Source organism: Meriones unguiculatus, chromosome 2 (genome assembly GCF_030254825.1).
Source record: "Meriones unguiculatus strain TT.TT164.6M chromosome 2, Bangor_MerUng_6.1, whole genome shotgun sequence".
Lineage (NCBI taxonomy): Eukaryota > Metazoa > Chordata > Mammalia > Rodentia > Muridae > Meriones > Meriones unguiculatus.
Window position 1 is genome coordinate 53,272,877 of NC_083350.1, and position 24,314 is coordinate 53,297,190.

At 39.7% G+C, this 24,314-nt stretch overlaps 1 protein-coding gene across 7 annotated transcripts in view; it reads left to right on the top strand.

The window, feature by feature from the left end:
* Window positions 1-24,314, top strand: part of Fam13b (family with sequence similarity 13 member B) — a 69,360-nt gene that overhangs the window by 22,061 nt on the left and 22,985 nt on the right. For 6 of the 7 annotated variants that reach the window (XM_060377470.1, XM_060377469.1, XM_021641453.2 and 3 more), the window contains exons 3-11: window positions 858-1,049; window positions 1,462-1,674; window positions 3,418-3,595; window positions 3,902-4,043; window positions 10,427-10,587; window positions 14,175-14,307; window positions 20,523-20,587; window positions 22,765-22,813; window positions 23,579-23,726. In XM_060377470.1, the coding sequence (XP_060233453.1) occupies window positions 893-1,049; window positions 1,462-1,674; window positions 3,418-3,595; window positions 3,902-4,043; window positions 10,427-10,587; window positions 14,175-14,307; window positions 20,523-20,587; window positions 22,765-22,813; window positions 23,579-23,726 (1,246 nt within the window). In that variant the 5' untranslated portion in view covers window positions 858-892. The remainder of the gene's footprint in view (window positions 1-857; window positions 1,050-1,461; window positions 1,675-3,417; window positions 3,596-3,901; window positions 4,044-10,426; window positions 10,588-14,174; window positions 14,308-20,522; window positions 20,588-22,764; window positions 22,814-23,578; window positions 23,727-24,314) is intronic. The other variant, XM_060377472.1, reaches the window with a different exon arrangement.

The following is a 24,314-nucleotide window of genomic DNA, read 5'->3' on the forward strand; positions in this document are numbered from 1 at the left end:
TCTGTTCAGGAACGCCAGGCTGGCCTTGAACTCACAGAGATAGGCCTGCTTCTGCCTCCCAAGTGCTGGGATTAAAGGCATGTGCCACCACTACTGCCTGACCACCATCCCAACAAAATTAAGACAACCATTTTTTTCTGAATTACCTTGAGGATCTGGAATTTTTTCTTTATTAAAAGTTGAAGTTTAGAACTAAACATTTTTCTTTTTAGGGAAAAAAAATGAGTTATAGCTGCTCGTATAGAAATAAGAAGTGATTATTCTTGTTCCTATCAGGCCTTTATAAGAAGTGATGTTTAGTGAGGCATGTTACATATGGCTGTGTCCTCCCAGTTGGGAGGCTGAGGATTTTGAGGTTAAGGCCACCCCGAGCTGTATGTTGAGGCCATGTCTCAGAACAAGCCTGTCAGGTTATAAGAAAGCTGATTGTGGTCCTGATCACCCACCTCATCTGTGTACTTAGGGCTCATGTTTGCAGGGTTTGGAGGGGATTGGGTTTGGCTTCAGGTAAAAACTGTGTGGCCACTATGCTTTCAGAGTGAATGTCTTGGGGCCACAATTGGCCCTTAATTGTCTTAGGATAGTAATGTCACTTTCCAAAAAGTTTTGGATGATCTGTGTTCAGACAGGGAATTCAGACCAGAGTCTGCAATAGAGATAAGCTTGGCTAATTACACTGAGTTATATTTGTAGACTGTATCATGGGCCTGATAACTGGAACATATTTAAATAGTGTACATTCAGGTGTGAAAGAATTTTTTCTTTAATAATGTGTTTACTCATATTGCCACCTGTTAATTATTATAGCCTTTTTTCCCCCCCTTTTTCTATTTCCTTTTTTGTCTTTCATTTGGCAGAAAAGACAGCTTTGATTTCTGGCTGCAAAAAAGATATGAGGAAGAGCTCCTCCCCTTCCTTGAGTAACTGCAACTCCGATCTTGCTAACAAAATATTTGGAATTCCACTTGATGAGCTGCAGCAGGGAGGCCATCCAGACAATGAGGTTCCATTCATAGTCCGCCACGTTGTGGACTATATTGAGGAACATGGTATACATTTCCTTATTTGGAGGGCTAGCTTCTGTTGTCATAAAAACAACTTATGCTTTTTGATTTTGGATTTATTTTTTTTTAGTATGGATAGTGCAAAACATGAAGAACAATATAAACTCTAGGGCTTTAGTATATTTTTATTTAAACTGATTTACCTGAAATGGCAGTCTCCCAGCTGAGAACATTTTTAGTGGGGGTAATAGGAATTTTTAAAATGGATATAAAGGGGGGATGAAATAGAATATCCTTCAGAGATAGTACTATGTTGTTAGCTGACCAATTTGGTTTTTAGTCAAATCTGGGGAGCCAAGAAAGGCTTTCCAAAAGTATGAGAATTTTGAGATGAGAATGAACATATGTGGCCAGGAAGTTAAAGGTGCAGCTTAATTCTTGCCTTGAACTAACATAGGAGGTCTGGAGCAACAAGGGCTGTTTCAAGTCAATGGGAATGCTGAGACAGTGGAGTGGCTTCGGCAGAGATACGACAGTGGAGAAGAGGTGGATTTGGTTAAGGAAGCGGACGTCCCCTCCGCCATTAGTCTCCTTAGGTTTTTCCTGCAGGAGCTCCCTGAGCCTGTCATACCTGGCAGCTTGCATATTCACTTGGTGCAGCTTTCTCAAGGTAACAGTTTGATTTTTATTGGTCATGTATTATTGGTCATGTATAGTTTTAATAGTCCGTACCTTTTAGAAATTTGATATGTGGTTAGTTTCATATAGTATATCAGAGATTAATTTTTATTTTCTTGTTTGTTCTTTGGGTCTATGGGTAGAGTTAAGGGAATAATGATTTCTTGGGTCTTTAGTATTTATTAAAATTTTTAAGTATGCATTTCTGTATATATGATGTATGCGTTTGTGTAAGAGTGCACAAGTACCACTGTGTTTGTATGGACATCAGGGGACATCGTTGAGTGTTGTTCCTCAGCTTCCCACTTTTACATGGGTTCTGGAAAGCCAAACACTCAAGGAATTGAACTCAGGTTACTAGATTTTGTAACAAGTACTTTTAGGTGCTGAGCCTAGCCCTCCATTCTGAGCCAAAGTTTTAAAGGGGCTATATAGAGAAGTAGATGATAAATACAAAATAAATATTTGGGTGCGAGATATGATGATAAATTGGAGATGTCACTTATAATTAATGTTAATTGGATTTTGCTTTTAGTTAGTGTAGGTGACTTAAGGAAGATTTATTATTTTTTAAAACTATGTGTGTGTATATATATATATATATGTCTGTGAGTGTAGGTTCCTGCAGAGTCCCAAGAGGGCGGCAGATCCTCTGCATCTGGGGATTGAACAGCATACACTCCCAACCATTAAGCCACTTCTCTCTCTGTGAAAATTCTTCACAGAAGTTAACAAATGCTTACCCAGCTGGTCTCAGTACCACACGCCTGTAATCCTAGCACTCGGGTAGGCAGAGGCCAGTCTGATCTACAGAGTGAGTTCCAGGACTAAACAGAGAAACCCTCTCTTGAAAAAAATAAAAAACAAACAAAAATTGTAGGAAAGTAAAGAAGATCAGTAAAGAAGAAAGGACATAATGCCTGCAGAAAAATAAAAATAATGAAAGTAATAAATTATTTTGATTACTTCATTTATCTGAGAAATTCTCCAAAATTAGACCATTATCCATTAATAGGGTTTTTAAAAGTCTAGTTTCTCTTAGTAAAAACTCATTGACATAACAAACACAAGGCTTAGCTTCTGTGATCCCATTCACTTGTTAAGAAAAGAAAGCAGAGCCAGGTATGGTGGTTCATGCCTGTACCCCAGCACTGAGGCAGGAGGATTGCCTGTGAGTGTGTTAGGCCAATCTGGCCTACCAAGTGAGAGACAGGAAGACCTTTCAGTTTAGTTGCACTATATTACTATGTTTAGTGGGTCTTTTCCAAGTGCCAAGAGAGAAGAAAATCCTGTCACCCTGTTCTTTTATTTTCTTATTTGTCCATGTAGAAAATTGTCATTGATAACTTGATTGTTGATGGTTTCTTAGTAGTTTTTGTTGACTGGCAGGTCAGTGTATTTTGACTTCTTAGAGTAGGCATTAGTTGCAAACACAGGTATAGTCATGCATGAGATAGTATGATGAAAAATTAGAGAATCCAGGCCCATGAGTAATAGGTGAGGAAAACATCCTACAGTAATTAAGAGGCTGAGTCCCTTTTCTCCAGCTCCCTTTTTAAACTCGTTTTACTTAATAAGTGAAGCAGAGCCTCCAAGGCCTTTGGCCTCTCCAGAGGAAGTGAAGAGGTTTTGAATTGTTGTAGTAAAAGACAATGTGGGTGGAGTAATGTGAACCTGGCAATGTATCTGAGCTTTGCTTTACTTCATTAAGAAAACCTGTCATTATGTTTTATAGATTATAATAATGAAGATGAATTTGGAAGAAAATTGAGGTTCCTCTTGCAACAGCTTCCACCTGTTAATTACAGTTTATTAAAGTTTCTGTGTAGGTTTTTAGCCAATGTAGCATCACATCATGAAGAAATTTGGTCTGCAAATTCTTTGGCTGCTGTTTTTGGTCCAGATGTCTTCCAGTAAGTTACTTCACAACTTTTGTGTAATTTTTTTAGAAATTGGATTTGTGAAATGGAATCATTAAATTGTCTCCCAAGGATCATAGGATGATTTGGTGAACCATTATTTTTTATAATATATCTGATTAATTCTCACAGCATTGCTGTGTTCAGGGTACAAATTAGGTAGGTTTTACGGATGGGAAAACTGAGGCATAGAATGATGACATAAATTGCTCAGTTTCATAAAGTGACTCATCGATGGTTTTTCTCATTTTATCTGTAATTAATTTAAGAACTCAGATCAATTTAAGCTTTTATTCATAGCATTTACACGGATGTGGAAGATATGAAAGAGCAAGAAATTGTGAGCAGGATAATGGCGGGGCTTTTGGAAAATTACTATGAGTTTTTTGAGAATGAAGAGGAAGATTTTTCATCAAATGATTTGAGTTCAATTACTGAGCAGGTGAGCATACTTAACATTCTGTTTCTTAGAGAATACTTGTTTATAAGCAAATGCTCTTATTGGCTTGACACAAACTTACATGGAATTTACTTACTAAACTAGGCTTGTTCCTTTGATTATCTTTTGTAATTAATGCTTTATACATTCATGTGACATATGATTGGATTTCATACCCTTACTCTGCTTCCTGATCTCAGTTGATGTACTAAGCAGAAAGCGTTATTATTTATTAATTTGTAGTGCTGGGCATTGGACCTAGGCTTTGAGCATGCTCGGTAAGCATTCTATTATTGAGATACATGTTCAGCTAGGAAAAAGTCAGAGTACGTGGTAGAAATTATTTTCTACTTCATCCCCCAGGTCCACTATTAACTTAGAAATTGTTTATTTTGTGTAGCTCAGGCTACCCTTGAAATCTAGAGAACTTCTTTTTCTTGAGTGTTGGGATTCTAGCACACCTGGCTAGTGGATAATTTTAAATTCTGTGACTGTAATATATTATTCAATCCATTATTTATGTATTGATTTTTGGACTGTTTTACTTTTGGTTTTTATTGTTTGTGTGAGGATAAGAGTCTTAAGCCAGTCTTAGCCCAGACTGGCTTTGACCTTAATAGGTAGCCTAGGCTAGTCCTAAATTGTCAATAGTCTTCTTGCATTAGCTTTCCCAGTGCTGGGATTACTGGTGTGGGCTACTATGCCTGGCTCTTAATATCTGTTGTTTTAGCTGTATTCTGATTTTTCTTCTCTGTTTTTGAGGGAAGATCTCATGTAGCTCAGGCTGGCCTCAGACTTGCTATGTAGACAAGAATGAACATGAACTTCTGGTCCTCCTGCTTCTACCTCCCTGGTGGAATTGTAGGCATTCAGTGCTACATGTGGATTTATGGCGTACTGTGCACATTCTGACAGCTGAGTTATATCGTTAGTGCCCACATTAAACTTGATTTCTTTTTCCTTTATGGAATAGTAATGTTAGATAGAGCTTGAATAATTACAGGTTTGTTTGTTTGTTTGTTTGTTATGTGAGGCCATTATTAATTGAGAGTCCTTGGGTTTAGAATTGGTGAGTTAGAGATCTGTTTGGACTTTTTTTTTTTTTTTTTTTGGGTTTCATTGTATATCTCTGACTGGCCTGAAACTACCTGTACACCACAGACTGGCCTCCAAATCACAGATCTGTTAGCCTGTGTTGCTTGGGTGCTGGGATTCTAAAGGCATGTGCCCACCACAGCTGGCTAGTTGATTGAGGTAGGTTCTCATGTGGCACACAGTTGGGTCTTAGCCTGGCTGTGTAGCATAGGTTGACCTTGAATTACTGACGCCCTACCTCAGTTTCCTGACTGCTGGGGTTATTGGCATGTGCCACCACACTTAGCTCCAGATGATTATTGTTTGCAAATAAGTATCAAGAGGACAGGTTGGTGGCTGCATCGTAAATGGTGTTTGGTTTTGTTTTTTTCCCGTATGAGTCTTATGCAACCCAGCTGACTTGGAACTCCTTGTGTAGCCAAGGCTTGCCTTGAGCTTCTGATTCTGTGGCCTCTCCTTTCCAGTATTGGCATTGTAGGCATATACCACTATGCCTGGTTGACCTTCAGCTTTAATGTCTTGATGGTTATAAATCCATCTGTTAAGGAATTCTGTATGTTATCTTTCTTTAAATTACATTTTATTCTGATAGCTTTTTTAAAATTAAAATAAATGGCTTTTTAGGATAAACTAGCAGTGTGTGTATGTTTGGGTCATTGATTTCCTACGTTTCCAAGATGTTTGACTCTTTAGAAATTGATGATGAAAACTTGATCAAATATTCATAGACTCCTAAAATTTGCAGTGTATGCCTTGGTTATGATTTCTTTTGTGATAAAATTTTGTGGTCATCTTTCCCGTGATTTCTTTGAATGTATTGAACTATATGTCTATATGTATTGGGTCAGTATTTTTATATTTTCAAGCATTAGAAAAATTGACTTTAAAATAGATTGTGCTTTATATTACATAGGATGATACTTAAATTAAGCAAGAGAGGAAATATTGGATTCTGTTGTTCGCTCATGGATAGAAAAGATATTAGCAAAATAGCTCCAAGAAACACGGTAGTGATGTGGGTTTTGAAATAGGGATGTATGTTTAATTATCAGTTGCTAATTGCTGGGATCTTTTCGAGAAAATATTTAATTTTTATGTGTGTGGGTGTATGTTTATGCACCGTGAGCATGGCTGGTGCCCTCAGAGGCCAGAAGGTGGTGTTGGATCTCCTGGAACTGGAGTCACATACGAATGTGAGCCTCCACATGGGTGCTGGGGATCAAACCTGGGTACTACAGGAGCAGTCAGTACTCTTAAAACCATTGAGCCATCTTTCCAGTCCTGTTTTCTTACTCATTAAAAAAATACCTATTGACTAAAGTGGGTTACAAGTAACGAAAGTACAGATTTGTGAAGCTTGTTTTTCTTTAAGGAGTTTTGCTAAACCTCAGCTTGACTTGTTAGTAGAATTGATATTTCGAGGAAAGGAATATAGTCTCAAACACAGAGCAGTTGTGTTTAAATTGCTTTTACGTAAATACTTCTTATGTCTCATTTACATATTTAAAGATACCTGTAAGCATGGCAATCTGGTAGAGCTTTGGTTTTCATTTTAATTTTGGTAATTGAAGGAGGCCAAGTTTACTCAGCACTGTTTGGGAGTTTCATCCCAGTAGCCCAGGTATTTAGTTGTTAAACTCTTCTGAAGGTAATAGGTTAGTCTTAGTCCTTGTCTGTGTTGAAATGAATAGGGAATGTTTGAGAAATGACTTGACAGAGTCAAGTGGACTTTGAATGGGCTCTTTAAATAAATGAAAATCCAGTAGGGTGGTTTGAAGGGGGAAGTGATAATTATGTTTCTTTATACGTTTGAGAAGGCAGGTAGCAGCATTCTCCACGGTCTGGAGCCTGGAGAGCAGGCATTTCACAAGGCCCTAGAGAGGGGAATTACAACAGTCAAAGAAAGAAGAGATGTAAGTATGGGTCAGGGTTTTCGTTAGTGAAGTTACGGCAGCTGTATAGGACACGTTGAAGATAACTTATGAATACACAGGAATTATTGAGCAGAGAAGGTCAGGTGGCAAGGTGAGGAACTTTAGATTAATGTGGAGTGAGAGGACGTTTTACTCCTTTATGTCCTCATTTACTCTAAATAATTGAGTAATTGAGTCCGTTATTACTGGAGGAAGTTCCATTGATTGTACTAGGAATTGGAATTGAGGAGAAGAAAATCCTACAGGGTATATTTTTAGTTGATTATAATAATGTTGATGAAAATATTGGAGACTGCCAGTTATGTAAGGTTTATTGACTTGAATATGATACATTCAGTGTACTCAGGAGCTATTGTCTATAGAAACAGTGAATTTAAAAATAATTCTTTAATTTTTTTATTTTTAATTTTTTCTCTGTGTGTGCGGTATGTATGTATGTGTGTAGCTACAGGCCAGTATTGGGTGTTTTCCACTGTTGCGCCCCACCGTGTGAGAGAGGGTCTCTCACTGAATCGGGTGCTTGCTGATTGGTTAGATTAGCTGTTGAGTGTGTGCTGGGGATGGATCTTGCTGACTCTATCCCCAGGGCTAAATTTCCCATGTCTGGCTCTTCTGTGGCATCTGTGGATCCAGATTGAGGTCCTAATGCTGTATTGTGTGCCGGTTGGGCCAGCTGAGGAATCCAACTGAGCCATCTCCCCTTCTCCTAAAATTGCTTTATATCAGCTTGTATGTATGTGTGTTGTTATGCATATGTGGTCATGCATATGTGGTCGTATGTACATGGGCGCACTGCACAGGTGCATGCATGTGTGTATACCCATGTGTATAGAGGCCAGAGGTTAACATTGGTGTCTTGGTTACTTTGCACTTTGCATATTGTGGTAGGGTCTCTCGCTTATACCCAGGGCTCACTGACTTGGGATAATCTAGCTAGCTAGCCTGCTTTGGGAAGCCTGTCTCTTCGTCTTGAGCACTGGGATTGCGGGCAGACCGCCATTCTTACCTGGCTTTGTACAGAGCTTCTGGGAATCTGAACTCTACCTCATACTTGCACTGTAAGCCCCTTACCCTCCAAGCTGCTCTTAGTCTCCCATTTAGAAAAGTGATGCATGTTAAAATAGTATCTTTTAACTAAAATAGGTGGGCTGAATAAGAAGTCTGTTTAAATTAAAAATAATTCTAGATGCATTTATTGTGTATGTGTGTGATGTGGATATCAGTGCTTTGTGGAGGTCAGAGGACAACTTGGGGATGTTGTTTCTGCTATATAGGCTCTGCGGAACAAACTAAGGGACATCTAGACAGGCTTGATGATAATTGCCTTTATCGGCTGAGCTATCTGTCTAGCTCACTGCCCCTTAAGTTTTTTTCATTACTGTTTTATGGGGTAGGTGAGGCACCACACTTATACGCACAACAAATTAAATGGAATCTGTTGTATATTTACAAATTGAAGCCATTTATTGTATTTTATTTTATTTTTTAAGTACGGTAGGTTGTACCCAGAGTCTTGGGTATGCTAGGCAAGCAGCCAATCACTGAGCTGTATCTTCCAGCTATTAACTGTTGTTGAATTTTCATCTGACAAATGATACCAGTTATTGTTTAAAAGCTCCCACATGGGTTTGTATAGTCTTGTTTAAGCGGCCATGTTGATATCTTTGTGGGTGTAGTGCCTGACATTTCTAGGAGACACAGTCTCACAGCAAACTTTCTGTTCCTCTGGCTTTTACAATCCCTGTGCCCTCTTCTCCAGTGCTGAGCTTTAGGTGCAGGAATTGTGTTACAAATGTATTGGATGGGGCTGGCACCACGGGGTCACCTGTTCTCTGCATTTTTATCAGTTGTGGTTTTCTGTAATGGACTCTCTCCGGCTAGTTTGACTAGACTGTGGCGCAGAATGTGCTGCTCAGTATTTTAATGACTAGTATTAACTTAAAAAGTTATTAGGTTATTTATACATAGTTTCTTGTTGGTGTAATTTATTTTTGAAACAGAGTAGCTCAGGTTGGCCTAGAAGTCACCGTGGAAGCCCAGGCAGGCTTAAACTGCTGTAGGTTTGTGCCACCATTATCTGACTGCTTCTTTTAGATAGCCTTAAAATAGATTCTTTAGCATTTTAGTGGTTTTTGTTATTTGTTTTGGGTAGTGATTATTTAATATAACCAGTTTGATGATGGAGACATTTTATAAATCTTAATAGAAAAATATAATTACAACTTTTGCTTAATAGTTAAAATCTTAAGTTCTTTGGTTCAGGATTTTATTTTACATCTTTTTGAACAATGATGGGGACTGAACTCAGTTCCTTACAAATGCTAGGCAAGTATTCTACCACAGAGCTATGTCACTAGCTAGGGTTCCATTTTTTTTTTCCTTGAAAAAAATGTAATCAGAAATTATCTGACATTTTCCAACAATCTAAACCTTAAGCATCAATCCCTCTTTTTCTCCTCGATAGGGTTTCACTGTGTGTCTCTGGCTTGCCTAGAATTTACTATGTAGATCAGGCTGGCCTGGAACTTAGATCTACCTCTCTCTGCCCCCTTAGCGCTGTGACTAAAGACAGGTGTGTCAGCCAGCCAAAAGCAACACTTCAATAATATTCTTCTTAACTTCCTATATATCCTAAGCTGGCCTCTAACTTCCTATGTAGGGTGACCTTGAACTTTTAATTATTCTGCCTCTGTCTCCCAGTTATTGGGCTTACAGATGTGTTCCACCCAAGTTGGGATTTTTGTGCCCTCTTTTTTACACTTAATATTAAAATGGTTTGTTTATATACCTAGAAAATAGAGAAAGGAATTGGAAATCTTTCATGTTAGATTTATAAAAGTAGTTAGAAGATGAAGCTTTAAAAGAAAATTTTTTTGATACAGGTCTTAATGTGTCCTGGCCAACTGGAACTTGCAGTGAACATACTGTTGTCTCTCCAGTGCTGGGATTGCAGGCATGTGTTGCCATGACCAGCAAAAATGAAACAGCCTTATTGTTATATGCAGGCTTTTTTTTATAGATTGTGACATTATATTCTTATTTATCCTGCATCAAAATGCTGTGTGACATAAAAAGTTACATTTGTCATATATAAATACATATTCTTGTGTATTTTTATTGTTATCTATTTAGTTTTGTAGTCCTGGGGATTGAACCTGTGGCATTGTGCATGTTGGGTAAATGTTTTCCCTATTCTATAGTTTTATTTTGATATTAAAAAGTTGGCATTTTGTATGAGAGATTGGTATTAGGAAATGAAATTTAAGATTAGTTACTTGCATGTACAATATATTTTTTAGAGTAGTGTATTTTAGATAAGATTTATTAAATTTAATCCTGAAATTCCTTTTTATGTAGGTTAATGAACTTTCTGAGGAAGAAGAGGAAGATGAAAAGCTGGAACATATAGATGAGCTTCCAGAAGAAAGTGTAGACAAGTCAGATGGCATGCCTGAAGTGTTGCAGCTCAGGATGACTGAAAACATCCTGGAATCAGACAGTGTTACAGCATCAACAAGGTAAAGGCTTCAATTGAGTCAGGTTAAGCTTTTGAGCATTTAGTTTCACTGTGGACTCAAGCACCAAGAGCCATGCTTATGAAGCTGAGCTGGGGCTGTAGCTAGTGTGGAGTTTGCCCAGCATGCACATGGCCCTGCATACTGAAGAGAGAGAGAGAAAGAGAGAGAGAGAGAGAGAGGAGAGAGAAAGAAAAAGAAAGAAAGAAAGAAAGAAAGAAAGAAAGAAAGAAAGAAAGAAAGAAAAAAAGAAAGAAAGGGAAAGAATTCTGTCTGGATGTGGTGGCATGTTCCTGTAATCTGCGCATTTGGGAGACAGAGACAGGAGGATCTCTTCAAGCAGGAGGCAAGGTCACACAGGCTATATATAGAAGATCCTTTCTCAGGGAAAAGAAAACCCAAACATTTGAGTATAAAAAAGAGCAGGAAGAAAACTAAATGCTGTTAAGGAGTTTTCATTTGCCATTGTCATGCTTTTCTTCAGAAATGAAGCTTTGTATATTTTTTCTTAAAATTTGTTTCCATATTAGCTGATTAGCTTGTTGGGTAAGGTTTTAGAACCTTTGAAACAGAATTTCTAGAGACAGTAGTACTGTCTTTCCCTCTGCTGTGACAAAACATGACCAAAGAAGGTAGCTAGCTTTCAAAGGAAACCATTTAATTGGGCTTATGGTTTGTTGGAGTCAGTGATGGTGGAGGAAAGCATGGTGGCAGGAACAGCTGAGAACTCACATCTTGATCCAGAAGCAAGAGGCAAAGAGCCAGTGAGCGAGCGAGTGAGTGAGCATTGGAGAGAAAGCAAGAGATCATGAGCACACTGGGAATGGCTCCGGTCTTGTGAAATCTCAAGTCTCTTTTGAGCCCTATCTGTAATGATCCGCCTCTTCCAATAAGGCCACACTTGCCAGTTCTTCTCAGGACAGTTTCACCAGTTTGGGTCCAAGTATTCAAACACAGGAGCTTATGGGGACTAATCATCACATTACCACATTGACTTTTTAAATAGTTTGTTTTTAAATTGTGTGTGGGTATGTAGTCATGAATGCAGTGCTTACGGAGGACAGAAGGAGGCTAGCATACCTCCTTGAGCAGGAGTTTGAGGCTTCTGTAAACTGCCTGACCCGGGTGCTGGAAGAGCAATATGTGACGTGCTCTTAGCCTCTTAACTGCTGAGCCATCTCTCCAGCCTCTTGAATTGACTTGTTTTTGTAGCTTCTAGGGTAGGTTGGGCTGTAATGGCACAAGGACAGAACTGTAAGCTTTATGATACTGCTGGTCAATTTTTGCCTTTTAAAAGTTTATTTTGTGTGATGTGTGTTCCACGTTCCCTCTCTTGTTTTCTGTGTATATGAGTGTTTTGCATACATATATGTATATGTGCCATGTTCATGCTTGGTGCCCATGGAAGTCAGAAGAGGACAAATGAACTATAGAGTCATGTAACTAATATGCTCTACTTTACTGGCGACATCCCCACCTTTTTTGATTTTGACTCTTGGGTAATATTCCTTTAGTCATTTTCTTCTGGCGTTTTTATTTTTGTTGTTGTTGTTGTTGTTGTTTTTTCAAGTGTTCTGAGTCACGTTCTCCCCTGAGCCTCTGCAGTTTCTTTTTATTTAGATATGTAGCCTTCTAGATATTTGCTTAGTCCTTTCAATTTTTTTTTGTAATGTTACTTTTCAGTGATGACTCTCCATCCTTTTTTTAATTATATTTTTCTGTCTTGTCTGTAATGGTTGTAGTCACCTAACTGCTGCAGTTTGGATTTTGTTGTTGTTGTTATTGTTGTTTGTTTTTTGTTTTTTGAAACAGAGTTTCTCTGTGTAGCCTTGGCTGTCCTGGACTCACTTTGTAGACCATGCTGGCCTCTAACTCACAGTGAATTGCGTGTCTCTGCATCCCCAAGTGCTAGGATCACAGGCATGCATACTAGCTAAAGATTTATTTATTATGCATACAGTATTCTGCCTGCCTGCATGCCTGCAGGCCAGAAGGAGGCACCAGATCTCATTATAGATAGTCATGAGCCACCATGTTGTTGCTGGGACTTGAACTCAACACCTACCTCTGGAAGAGCAGCCAGTGCTCTTCACCTCTGAGCCACCTCTCCAACCCCTTGCACTTTGGATCTTTAATGCCCCTCTGAGGCCTTTTTTAAAGTTATGTTCTCCAGAGTGGTATTGGGATGTAATGAAAGCTTTAATAGATAAGATCTAGTGGTTTTCTTAAGCTATTAAGAACCCCTGAATGGGATTTTGTGATCCTTCTCCCTTCTTTTTCTTTGCTTCTTGGCCATGAGGCTAACAGTCTTTGCTCACTTTTCCTTTGATATGCCACATTACCACTGGACTGGAACAACATAGCTAGCCACTCATGGCTTAAAGCTTTCAAAACAAGGAACTGAAATAAGCATCTCTTTTTAACTTGGCTTTCTCCAGTGTTTCCTTACAGTGATAGAAAGCTGACTAAAATGTGTGACATATGTTAATTACTGCTGTCTTCCAGCACTGGAATGCAGAGCATGTAGCAACAGAATTTTGTTTACTTACCTTTTTTACTTATTGTGTGTTACATGCCTGTGTGCATATCTTTGTGCGGTTGTCTCAGCTGTGAGCCTCTCATTGAACCTAGATCCTGTTTAGGCTAAGCTAGCTAAGACTCTTAAGACTCCCTGTCCCCTCCCCTTCTTCCACAGTGCTAGGGTCATAGGTCCATACCTTGTCAACTTTATAGGAGTACCGGGGGTCCAGACTCAGGTTCTCATTTTTGCAAGTATTTTACCCAGTGAACCATCTTCCCACTTCTACTTTTATGTTTATATTTATAGCATTAAGAATAGTGTCTGCTACTGCCATTGTACCTGAGACTTGTATGTGACTTCATATAAACTCAGTATTTAACTGGGACAAACAGTATTATATGTAGGAGTATGTGTTTGTAAAGGAAATTGTTGGAGCACAATAGTTTTCTGCGAGTTCTTACAGGTTTGTTAGCATTCAGGGAAGAGTAAAAGTAAATGTAGCAGATTTAATCTAACTTAACAAGAGGAAAATATTTTTACGAGGATGTGTTTTTTAAACAAGTAAACATTTTGTTAACAACATTGATGAGATGTAGAAAGCTGGACTGGAATTGTTCAGGAGAGAGCAGTATACAGCACTTGCAGGCTCCTCACACAGATCCAGTGTCTGTGCCATCTTCTGTCAGGCTGAGTTCATGGGGCTGAACAGTGGCTCTGATGACAGCAGAGAGATGCTGCCTCTAATCTTAGCATCCAGGAAGTTGAGGCAGGCAGGCAGATTGCCAGTTTGAGGTCAGTTGGACTACATGGTAGGATCCTGTTTCAAGACAAACATACACCCCATTCAGCCTTAAATAAGTAAAGATTTCTGAATTGCTTGTTTACTCTGAAATATGGACTTTGAAATGTAGTCCAGGATGGCCCCAAACTCTTGTGTAGCCTACGATTACCTTGAAATTTTGAACTCCCATGTGTCAGAATTAGACTTGTGCTTCTGCACCCAAACTGCGCCATGATAGATATTTGCTTATTTCAAAGGCCTGATCTGATTTTTAAAAAATCTTACTAGGGTTGCTGCTGCTGCTGCTACTACTAATGCCAGTGATGGTAACATAAAGTGTTCAAAACCTGTGGCTGGTACTACTGCAGATAATGAAGTCATGCAGCAAGATTTTGTATTTGAGGATCAGAAAAATAATCAGGTAAGAAATTCTAGAAGCATCATTCTAATTGTTCCACATGCTCCTTTGATAGTGAAAGTTAAAGTTGCATTTGAATAATTTTGCTGACATACTTGTCTCTGTTGTAATCACTAGGACTATACATTCTATGTAGAATTTAAGACTCGTGTCAGATAGAATTAAGTGTAAAACACCTTATTTTTTATTTTTTTAAATCTTTTGTGTGTGTTTGTGTGGGAATGTAAGCTTATGCATGCCATGGTACATGTGTAGAGGCCCGAGGACAGTCTTTGCATTCAGTCTTCTTTTAGACAGGATGTATTGTTTAGCTGCTGCATACACCAGGCAGTTTGGCTCAGGAGCTTCTGAAGGTCCACCTGTCCTCCACAGCCCATTTTGCTGTAGGCACTGGGATTGCAGATTTTACTGCAGTACTTCATGTGGGTTCAGGATTTAAACCCAGCTCCTTGTGCTTGTGTGGTAAGCATTTGTATCCAGTTAGCAGTTCCCTATCCCAAGTGCCTTTTTGTTCTAGGCAGGGTCTTACTGTAGAGCCCTGGCTGGCACGGAACTCTGTGTGTAGACTTCCTGATACCGGGATTAAAGGTGTGTGCTACCGTGCCCCGCAGCAAACAGATTTTGAAAGTATTTCTTGGGAAGGAAGCCTGAGACAGCAGGTGGGATGGGTAGTGGTGTTACTGTTGAGCTTGGGTAGTTTCAAAGCTTTCTGCAGTTCTTCCTACTTCTGAAGAACTTAGTATGCTATTTTTTTCTCTTTTCCCTTTATAGTGCTTAGTTGAAATAGACCCTTGTAACAAAAGACAAATTTAAATACATTTTTTGTTAACCTTTCTCCTCTCTCCCTCCCCCTCCCCCTCCCCCTCCCATGTCCTAATCCCTTCCCTGTGTATGGGTGTTTTGCATGTACCACATGTATACTTAGTGGAGGACCAGAAGCCAAAAGAGGAGGCAGTGGCTCCCTTGGGACTGGAGTTAAAATTGTGAGTTGCCAAGTAGAGTCTGAGGGATTGAGCTCAGGCCTCTAAAGAGAGTAGCCAGTGCTCTTAACTGCTAAACCATTTCTCTAGCCTCTCCTTTTGTTTTTTTAAAGACAGGAATCTCAATATATAACCCTAGCTGGCCTGGAACTAACAGTGATCAGCTTGCCTTTCTCTCCTGAATGCTGGGATTAAAGGAGTGGGCCTCTACGCTGTCAACAAAAAGACACATTAAACATAAAAACAAGCTTAATACATTATACCTCAAGGGAACTGGAGGTAAAACTAATTCCCTAAAGGATGGCTTAACTATCACCAATATCCAGGGATGAAGGATAGGTGTGTAGCAGATGATCAAGAAACGCATTTGAGTCCCAAAAAAAAAAAAAAAAAGGTATTTAGTTCTGTTATGACAGTGATAGAAACCGTAGTGATACAGCCATCTTTCTCTCTTCCTGGTAGAGGAGTTATTGGAAACCTGACATGTTTCAGACATGTTTTTATAGTCATTGCTGACCTGCAGAGCTGAGCCTTCAGCAGAGAGCAGCACTTGTGAAATGCATTTATCTTTGGTTCTCTGCTCTTTGGCTAAGAGACTGTCTTTTACCTAGTATTTCTTGGGCTATAAACTTAGATTCAAGCTACATGTTGGTTCACCAATATGTTGTGATAATTTTAAAAGATATGGCCTAATAAATGTTTACTATTAGGCTATAATTATTACAATGGTATTCTCTAACTTGCTATCAACCAAAGACACACACACCTGTTGTAACTTATAAAATAGCATTTACCTGGGGCATTGTAGATATTAATCCTCTAAACTAACTTTACCTCCCAGCCCTAATCTTGAGCTACCTCCCATCCATGGTCCCAAAATATTTAGTAATGTTCTCCTCCGTCCATGCTGATCTGGCCATGTGCTCCTTCCCCATGCTAACCCGTGGTGCTGGTCTGTTTCCTTCTTCTCCGATCCTCTCTTGCCTAATGTACAAAGTTTTTTTGTTTGTTTGTTTTTGTTTTTTGTTTGTTTGTTTTGGTTTTTTTTGTAATTAAAACCTAGCAGTGTACATTTAACCCAGCTTAGTGGTGAGTTCTTTGGCCTTTGCCTTTTTCAGCTTGGCAATGAGAGCTACAGGTTTAGGACCCAGGTCGTTGCCTCCCCAGTGGCGGCAGATCTCATCATATCTGTTGTTGTAATTGGTCCTGATAGCTCCCAGCAGCTTAGCCAGAGCACCCTTGTCTTCCGAGTTAACCTGTGTGAAGGCGACAGTGGTGCGAGTTTTCCTGTGAACCAGCTTCCCCAGCCTGGCCTCTCCCTTGATGATGCAGTAGGGACCCCATCTTTCCACACAAGGCAGGCAGGAGAACCACCAGCTCAATGGGGTCTACACAGGGGCAGTCACCACTGTCTGAGGCTTCTTGTTCTCCATGAAGGTGGTGACTGTACCGACCCCTGCTCGAAGGACAGGTGCTCTCCTAGTTGACATCCCCTTTCCCAGCAGCTTTCTTCTCAGTGCAGGCCAGCGGCCTCTGCTTCTTCTCCTGCTTTGTCTCTGGCCTGTACTTGTGGGCAAGCATAAGCAGTTGGGTAGATGTTTGCTGGTCCAGGGCCTGGATGAACTGGTTAATGGCAGGAGGAACTTTGCTGCAAGCAACCTAATGTGGCGGGGCCATTTGACGAAGTGCGTGAGATCTCTTCTGGGTTAGATATCCTGCCCAATGTGGAAGTTCTTGGGCCTCTTCTCAAACAAAAGTATTGACCACCTTCTGGGCCTCCTGTTTCTTCACAATGGCGGGGGCCAGGGTGGGGCCACAGCCACCTTCTTCCTCTTGGCTGCCTTTCTTTTAGGCATCTTGCTGGGCTGGAGGAAGTGCAAAGGTTTTTTACTAAGCAAATGAAATTGTACAGAAAGAAGTTGGAGATATTTAAGATATTCAAAAGAAGTAACCAGACAGAATACTTAAGCAGAAATAGGTCGGTGGAGATGGGGAGAAGTAGAACTAAGTAAGGGGGAAGCAGTAATTGTGGATGGCTCAGGAATAGGTAATGAATAGAATGGCTAGGAATGCTTCCCAAGCTTTAATTCGCTCTTGGCAGCCAGCACTGACACCATTGCTGTGATGGACCTACTAACTATTTTAACGCAGAAGATAAAATGAGAAGGAAGTTCATTTCATAGAGTAGGGTTGCCTAGCAAAGCCCTGTGTCCGTCCCTAGCACCACAAGCCTCTGCACACTGGTGTGCGCCTGCAGTTCCAGCCCTCGGAGGGAGGCAGGAGTATCAAAAGCTCAGAGTCATTCTCAGCTCCATAGGGAGATCTAGGCCACCCTAGGATACACGAGACTCTATTTCAGAGAAACAAACAAAAACCACAAAGCCAAGTGTGGTAGCACACACTTGTCCCAGAACTTGAAAGGTGAATTTAAAACTACCCTGGGCTATGTCCTGAGTTCTAGAATAGCCTGAACTACAAAGTAAGACCCTGTCCTAAAAATAACAACAGGGCCTGGTGAGATAGCTCAGGGGTTAAGAGCACTGTGCCTTTGCAGAGGACTGCGGGTCAGTACTAGTGCCCACATGGGTCATAGTCATCCATAAAACTTTAGTTCCAAGAGTCCAACACTCTCTTCCAACTTGCAGAAGCACCAGGCACTAATGTTTTACACATATGTACCCGAAGGCAAAACATATTTTTAAATTGGTGTGCTTGTGTGTATGCGTTCTTTTTTTATTTTTATTTTTTTAAACTTTTTGAGATAGGGTTTCCCTGTGTAGCCCTGGCTGTCCTGGACTCACTTTGTAGACCAGGCTGGCCTCGAACTCACAGAGATCTGCCTGCCCCTGCCTCTCTGAGTGCTGGGATTATAGGCGTGCACCACTGCCATATAGGGCTTAATTTCTGTTACTCTTGCTGTCTGCTGTGGAATCTGGGCTTCTGAGGCTTACAGCTATTTCTTTTTTCTGTATAATTTGCTTTTCCACACTGCTGAAACTTGCCTGTGAGTCTGCCTTTCTCAGCAGGGGACAGAGGCCTGTCAGCTCTAGGTCCTGTCCTGATTCTTCATGCTTTGACCTAATTCCTAGAAACTTGGAGAATGTATAGCTACACTCTTGGTAACGTTTGAGTTTTAGCTCATTGGTTCTCTCACACTGAGTTTCTTTATCTCTTAAAAATTAAGAATTACTGAAAATCTTAGATATTTTGTTTAGATGGGTATATTAGTATTTGTCATATTAGAAGTAAAATTAATTATTTTAAAAATAATTTATTAAATTCATAATTATTTTTGTTTTGTATATATGGGTGTTTTGCCTTCTTTCCTGTATGTGTATGCACCACGTGTTTGTAGTGTTTTTGGAGGCCAGAGGAGGGTGTCAAATCCCTTGGAACTGGAGTTGCAGATGTGCCATATGTATTCTGTGAATTGAACCCCATCCCTTTGTTTGCAAGAGCAAAAGAGCTCCTGACCATTGAGCCACCTCTCCAGTCCAGTCCCCTGTTCATGATATTAATAGGGTTGTTTTCATCTCCCTCCTTTCTTTCCTCACTTCCTCTTTGAAGTAAGGTATTACTCTGTTGCTCTGTTTACTGTGAATTTATGCCCAGATTTAGCCCGTTATACTCCCCTGAATAGTTGGGACTGAGTTCCTTCATGTTTGGCTCCATCCAACCAACCATCCCTCCCTTCCTCCCTCCATGTGTGGGAGCATATGCATATGGAGATGAAAGATTCACATCAAGTCTCCTCCTCATACTCAGCCTTATTTTTTGAGCCAGAATCTCTCACTGAACCTCAAAGCTTACCACTTGGGTTGATTTCCTAGCCAGTAAGCCCATGGATCCTCTTGTCTCAGTGCCTCACCACTGCTGGGATTATAGGTGTGTCTTCTGGCACTGGCTTTTTCATGTAGATGCACAGATCTTCATGCTTGCAGAGAAGCACTCAGTTGTCTAAACTGTTTACCTAGATACCACTGTTTTTGTTGTTGTTGTTGTTTGTTTGTTTGTTTGTTTTAGTAAACAGGTGTTCTCATAATGTTTTAATTTGGGGGATTGCATTGTTGTATGCTTAGAAATATAATTAATGCCTGCCTAGAGGACAGGTGGAGTCTCATTTGCTTTGTATTCAGTGCTGCTGTATATTTGATTGGATTGAGCAAACAGCTCACCTTCAAGGAGATAGATAGTTGGAAATGTAGGAGATCTTACTGTTCAGACAATCAGACACATGCATGGGAGAGTCTAAAGAGTCTTAAGGTTAGCAAGATGGGTACAAGTGCTTGTCACACAAGCCTGTCAAGAAGAATTCAGTCCCCAGAACCCACAATGGAGGGAGAGAACCAATTCTTGAAAGCTGTCCTCTGATCTGTTCACATGCAAACACATACTTATGAATAAAACATTGTTTTTGCTATTTTAAAGATTATCAAAAACATGAAGATGTTTATACTCTCTGTATAAACATAGTTGATGGGACTTGTATTATATTTGGGAGGCTTTTTTATTCATGTAGCTCAGGCTGGTCTGTGGCCCAGGGTTAGCTCAGACTTTGGGTCTTCTTGCCTCTGCCTCTTGAGCGTTGAGATTATAGGCATGTGCTACCACACTTGGGTCTCTTGTCAGGGAATTGGGGGGAGGTAGTATTACTAAACTCATTGAAGAGTAGGTTGTTCTGTGCTTCTGAGGCTCAAGTGGCACCCTGTGTAGAAAGAAGTTGTTATTTCAAATGTACCCAGGCCAGTAGGTACTCTGCCATGGAACAGTACCCATAGTCCACCGTAAGTTTAGAGGAGAGTTTCTTTTTTTTATTTTTATTTTTATTTTATTTTTTTGAGACAGGCTTTCTCTGTGTAGCTGTGGCTGTTCTGGAACTCGATCTGTAGACCTGGCTGTCCTTGAACTCATAAAATTCCACTTGCCTCTGCCTCCCATGTGCTGGATTTAAAGGTGTGTATCACTACCACCTGGCTGAAGGAGAGAATTGTAAGGAAAGAGGATACTAGTGATTATTACTTATAAGGAGAGAGAAAAACAAAGCCTCTGCAAATACTTAGATCTGTTTCAGATTTTGAGGAAGGGTAAACTTTGTGTACAAGAACTGCCAGTTCCTGAAGACTGTTAGAGTAGTCACAGGGGGTGTTTGCTAATTTGAAATCTGATGTCCTATGTGGGCAGCTTTGTCTATGCATGACTGTTGGGAGCTGATAAACAGTGGTGGTGTTCTCTCGTCAGTCTGTAGGTATACTGTTAGAGCCTTGTAGTGACCACGGGGATAGTGAAGATGGCTGTCCTGAGAGGTAAGCCTATTTTGTTGTTGCTGATAAATTGTTTTGAGAATTGGAACATCTTCACAAATTTTTGGTTAAAAGCGTTGGGTGAATCTATTACAACACACAATTTGGGTAATGTTAAAGACAATCAGGCTTCTTGTTTTAATGGTGATACAGACTATATTAATAGCCATGATATGTAGAGTTTCCTAGCCACAGATAAACATTAGTTATGAACATACTCAGAAAGAACACAGCCTTCTTAGAGATGGTAAAAAAACTTCGATTTATAGAACAATTAGAATTTATTGATACTGTAAACAGATCTGCTAGGAGCTAATTGATTGTCTGTGGACTGTGACCAGCCAACCAAATTATTTATAAAATACTTGCTTTCAATGGACAATGGTGGGGTATTTTGTCTCTGCTACTCATCTTTACTGTGTCCAAGGATAATCTTATCTATTTGGAGCTTGTTCACCCTTCCATCCTTGTTAAGATGTTTGAAATAATAAGACCAACCAAGTGTAGAGTCTCCTCAGATACAGTCCCTCTGAGGAAAAGCTTTGCAGAGTGTGTTAGTGAGTGGATAGAAGTTTTTCCCAGTCACTTGGGTCTTGGTGACCTTTGCATCATTCTTTCTGCTGAGATATGTGTCCTAAGATTCTTAGAGAAGGTGATTTGATACTCTGAAAGTGATCAGTAATGAGGGAGGGCTCTGATACTGCTTTACTGATTTGCTGATAAATGCTGTTGTCTCTTAATTGAGTAGGAAACCTGTTGGAGGGTAAGTAAATTCTTTGGAGCCACGTCTCTGGAGTGCCCTCATACTTTGAAGGTCCACAGATTTCCTGCTTACAGCAGTTCCTTGTGCTTCCTTTCAGGAGGCAGGACTGATCCTCTTCCAGCCCAGGGAGTTTTGGAGCTATGGGCTGAAGATATAAGATTAACAGGCATCCCCAGAATGATGACATCGGGATATGGTAGAACAAAAAGTATCCATTTAGTGAGGACCCAGTCTTTTTGGAAAGCTCTTTGCTCTTCAACTCGTGTCTAGGTTAGCAAACCTATTGTAGATCCAGAGTACTTTGGTTAGATGGATTGCATTTTTCATGGTTTCAGATTTAGATAATTAGGTCTGAGTCATTAAGAGTGAATCTGATTGATCCTACCAATTGTTCCCACCCTTAATCGAAGAAGGCCTTGAAGCCCTTGAAGAGGTCGTGTTGGCAGAGCACACCTTTAATTCCAGCACTCCTGAGGCATAGGCAGGCAGATTTCTGTCAGCCCAGTCTAGAGCTAGTTTCAGGACAGCCAGGGATACACAGAGAAACCCAGTTTTGATATATCCCTTCCCCCTGAAAGAAAGGAAAGAAAAGGCCTTGAGATTTTCAGGGGCTTTATTTTTCAGGCCATCGAGGGTAAGATACTTGGTATAGGGAGATAACTTCCTGTGTTTAAATCAAGGCTTGTCTTCCAAGTGCTCACCACCGTATAACCACTTAAAAGTGCTACTTAGGTATGATAAATCAACACAGGTCTGTTTGAGGAGAATTTCCCACCCTGGGCATTTATAACACTTGATTTGATGACTGGCCAAAGAGGTAGAGATCATTTGCGATAACTTATGACATAGTTCTTAAATAGCAGTTCATTTTTCTGGGGAACTAAAAGGTCAATGAAGTTTTCCTTTTTTTTTTTTTTAAAACATTAGGTTTTGATGAGGAGAGGGTTCAAGAAGCAGTAACCTTGTATTACAGTATATTCTTGTGATAGTGTGCAGCCTTAAAGGACAGACCCAAACCTCTTTAAAAGTCTTTGCATGGAAAGAACAAAATTGTTGGTTAAAGCTAATATTTATTTTATGAATTCTGTTTTCAATATGCATCAGTTCTCACTGTTTTTTAAATTTTTCCTTCATAAAAATTTTTCTTTTGGGGGTGGTTTTATGTGAGGAGGGAGTGGTTTTATGTGGGAGAGAATATTATTTAATTTTTCTAAACCTGAAGTGAGTCTGTGGACCTTTTCAGTATTGTGTGATTTTCAGATACAGGGCTCCAAAGAATGGGCATATGCCCTGTTGATATTTTTTCTTCTCAGATTTTAAATGCTAACTGTATTGGGGAAGAGAAGAATCTAGGTAAGAATTAATAAAAATAACCTTTTTATTCTTTATATGCTAATTACTATACTTGTGTTTTTAGGAAGGAGTATTTGCTAAGTGACAGTGATAAATTGCCACACTTGATTCTGGTAAGAACTTATGTTTTTTGTTTTTTTTATAGTTCTTAAACTGTTGCTCAGATTAATTTACCAGTTATTATATCTGGCATTTAGCGCTTGCATTGGGTAAGTTGAAAGGAGTCAAGTATAATAGTTAAGCAGCAATAAATGTTGTTACGAAAGCATGGGTTGTGAAAGTACTTTCCTACATTTGAGATCCAAATTTGGTCTCCTAGTAAAACATTATAAATTACAAATTTACATTTGAATATAATTTGCATAATGGGTTAGCCATTAAGAGCACTGGCTACTCTGCTTTTTCAGAGGTCCTGAGTTCAGCTCCCAGCAACCACATGGTGGCTTACAACCATCTATTAATGGGATTCAGTGCTGTCTTCTATTGTGCAGAGGTACATACAAGCACATATATATAAAATATATAAACAAATAAACATTTTTTGAAAAAGAAAAAAGACCCAAAACAAAACATTAGCTCCTTTTTTACAGGACCCGGGTTTGAGTCCTAGCAGTAATCTGGCATCTCATAACCATCTGTAAGCAGTCTCAGCGTATCGGATGCCCTCTCTGGTCTCCTTGGGATCCAAGCATGCATGGTGCATATAACATATGTGCAAGCAAAGTACCCATACACACACACACACAAGTAGAAGTGGGACAGTTGGTTTTGTCAGCCCAATAATGAAAAAATACATAGGGATATGTATGCTGATTGTCTCTGACCCAGCTGTGAAAAGTATCAAGGTTATGAAGTTCGTTCTCTATTTTAAAATACAGGATTCTAGTAGCAAGATACGTGATTTGAATGCCAACACTGAATCAGAAGTAACCGAAGGTCAGAGTGTTGGTGTTCAAGGAGAAGCAGCATGTGTACAAATTGCACATTTAGATCTGAAGAATGTTTCTGATGGTGATAAATGGGAAGGTAATTTTACTCAAACATGTTCATTTACCAGTATTGTTATTTGTAATGGAAATAATCCAAAGCAGTGATGAGTCTCCTGCTCTCTTCTATACAGTGTTTGTCATCCCGATCTGTTCTCTCTTTGGGTGGGGGGGAAAGGGGAGTTTTTTGTTGTTTTCCCTCAAGTATACTTGTAGGGCATCTTCTCATGAGTAGAATTGTATGTGTGATCATGGGCATGGTGGTGCATGCCGGTACTCTCAGCGTTCAGGAGAGGGGAGGAAGATCATGAATTTCAGAACCACACTAAGTGACATCACGAGACCATCTCAGCACTCCTCCCCATGGCATCTCTGTCAATATGGAGTAAAAGTAAAATTCACCCTAAAGTAGACTTGGTTAATTATTAAACAGATACCATTTCTTGGTGTTTGAAGTTCAGTGTATTTAAGTTTTGATGGTTTTGCAGTTTAGGCAGGGTAGTTAGCTGCAATAGGTTATTAATTTTGAATTCTTCAAGGGTGCTTCTAAACAAAGATTGTACTGTAGATTACAAAAGTATTTTGGGGAGACCCTAAAATTTGCACAAAGGAATTAAGTTTAACAAGC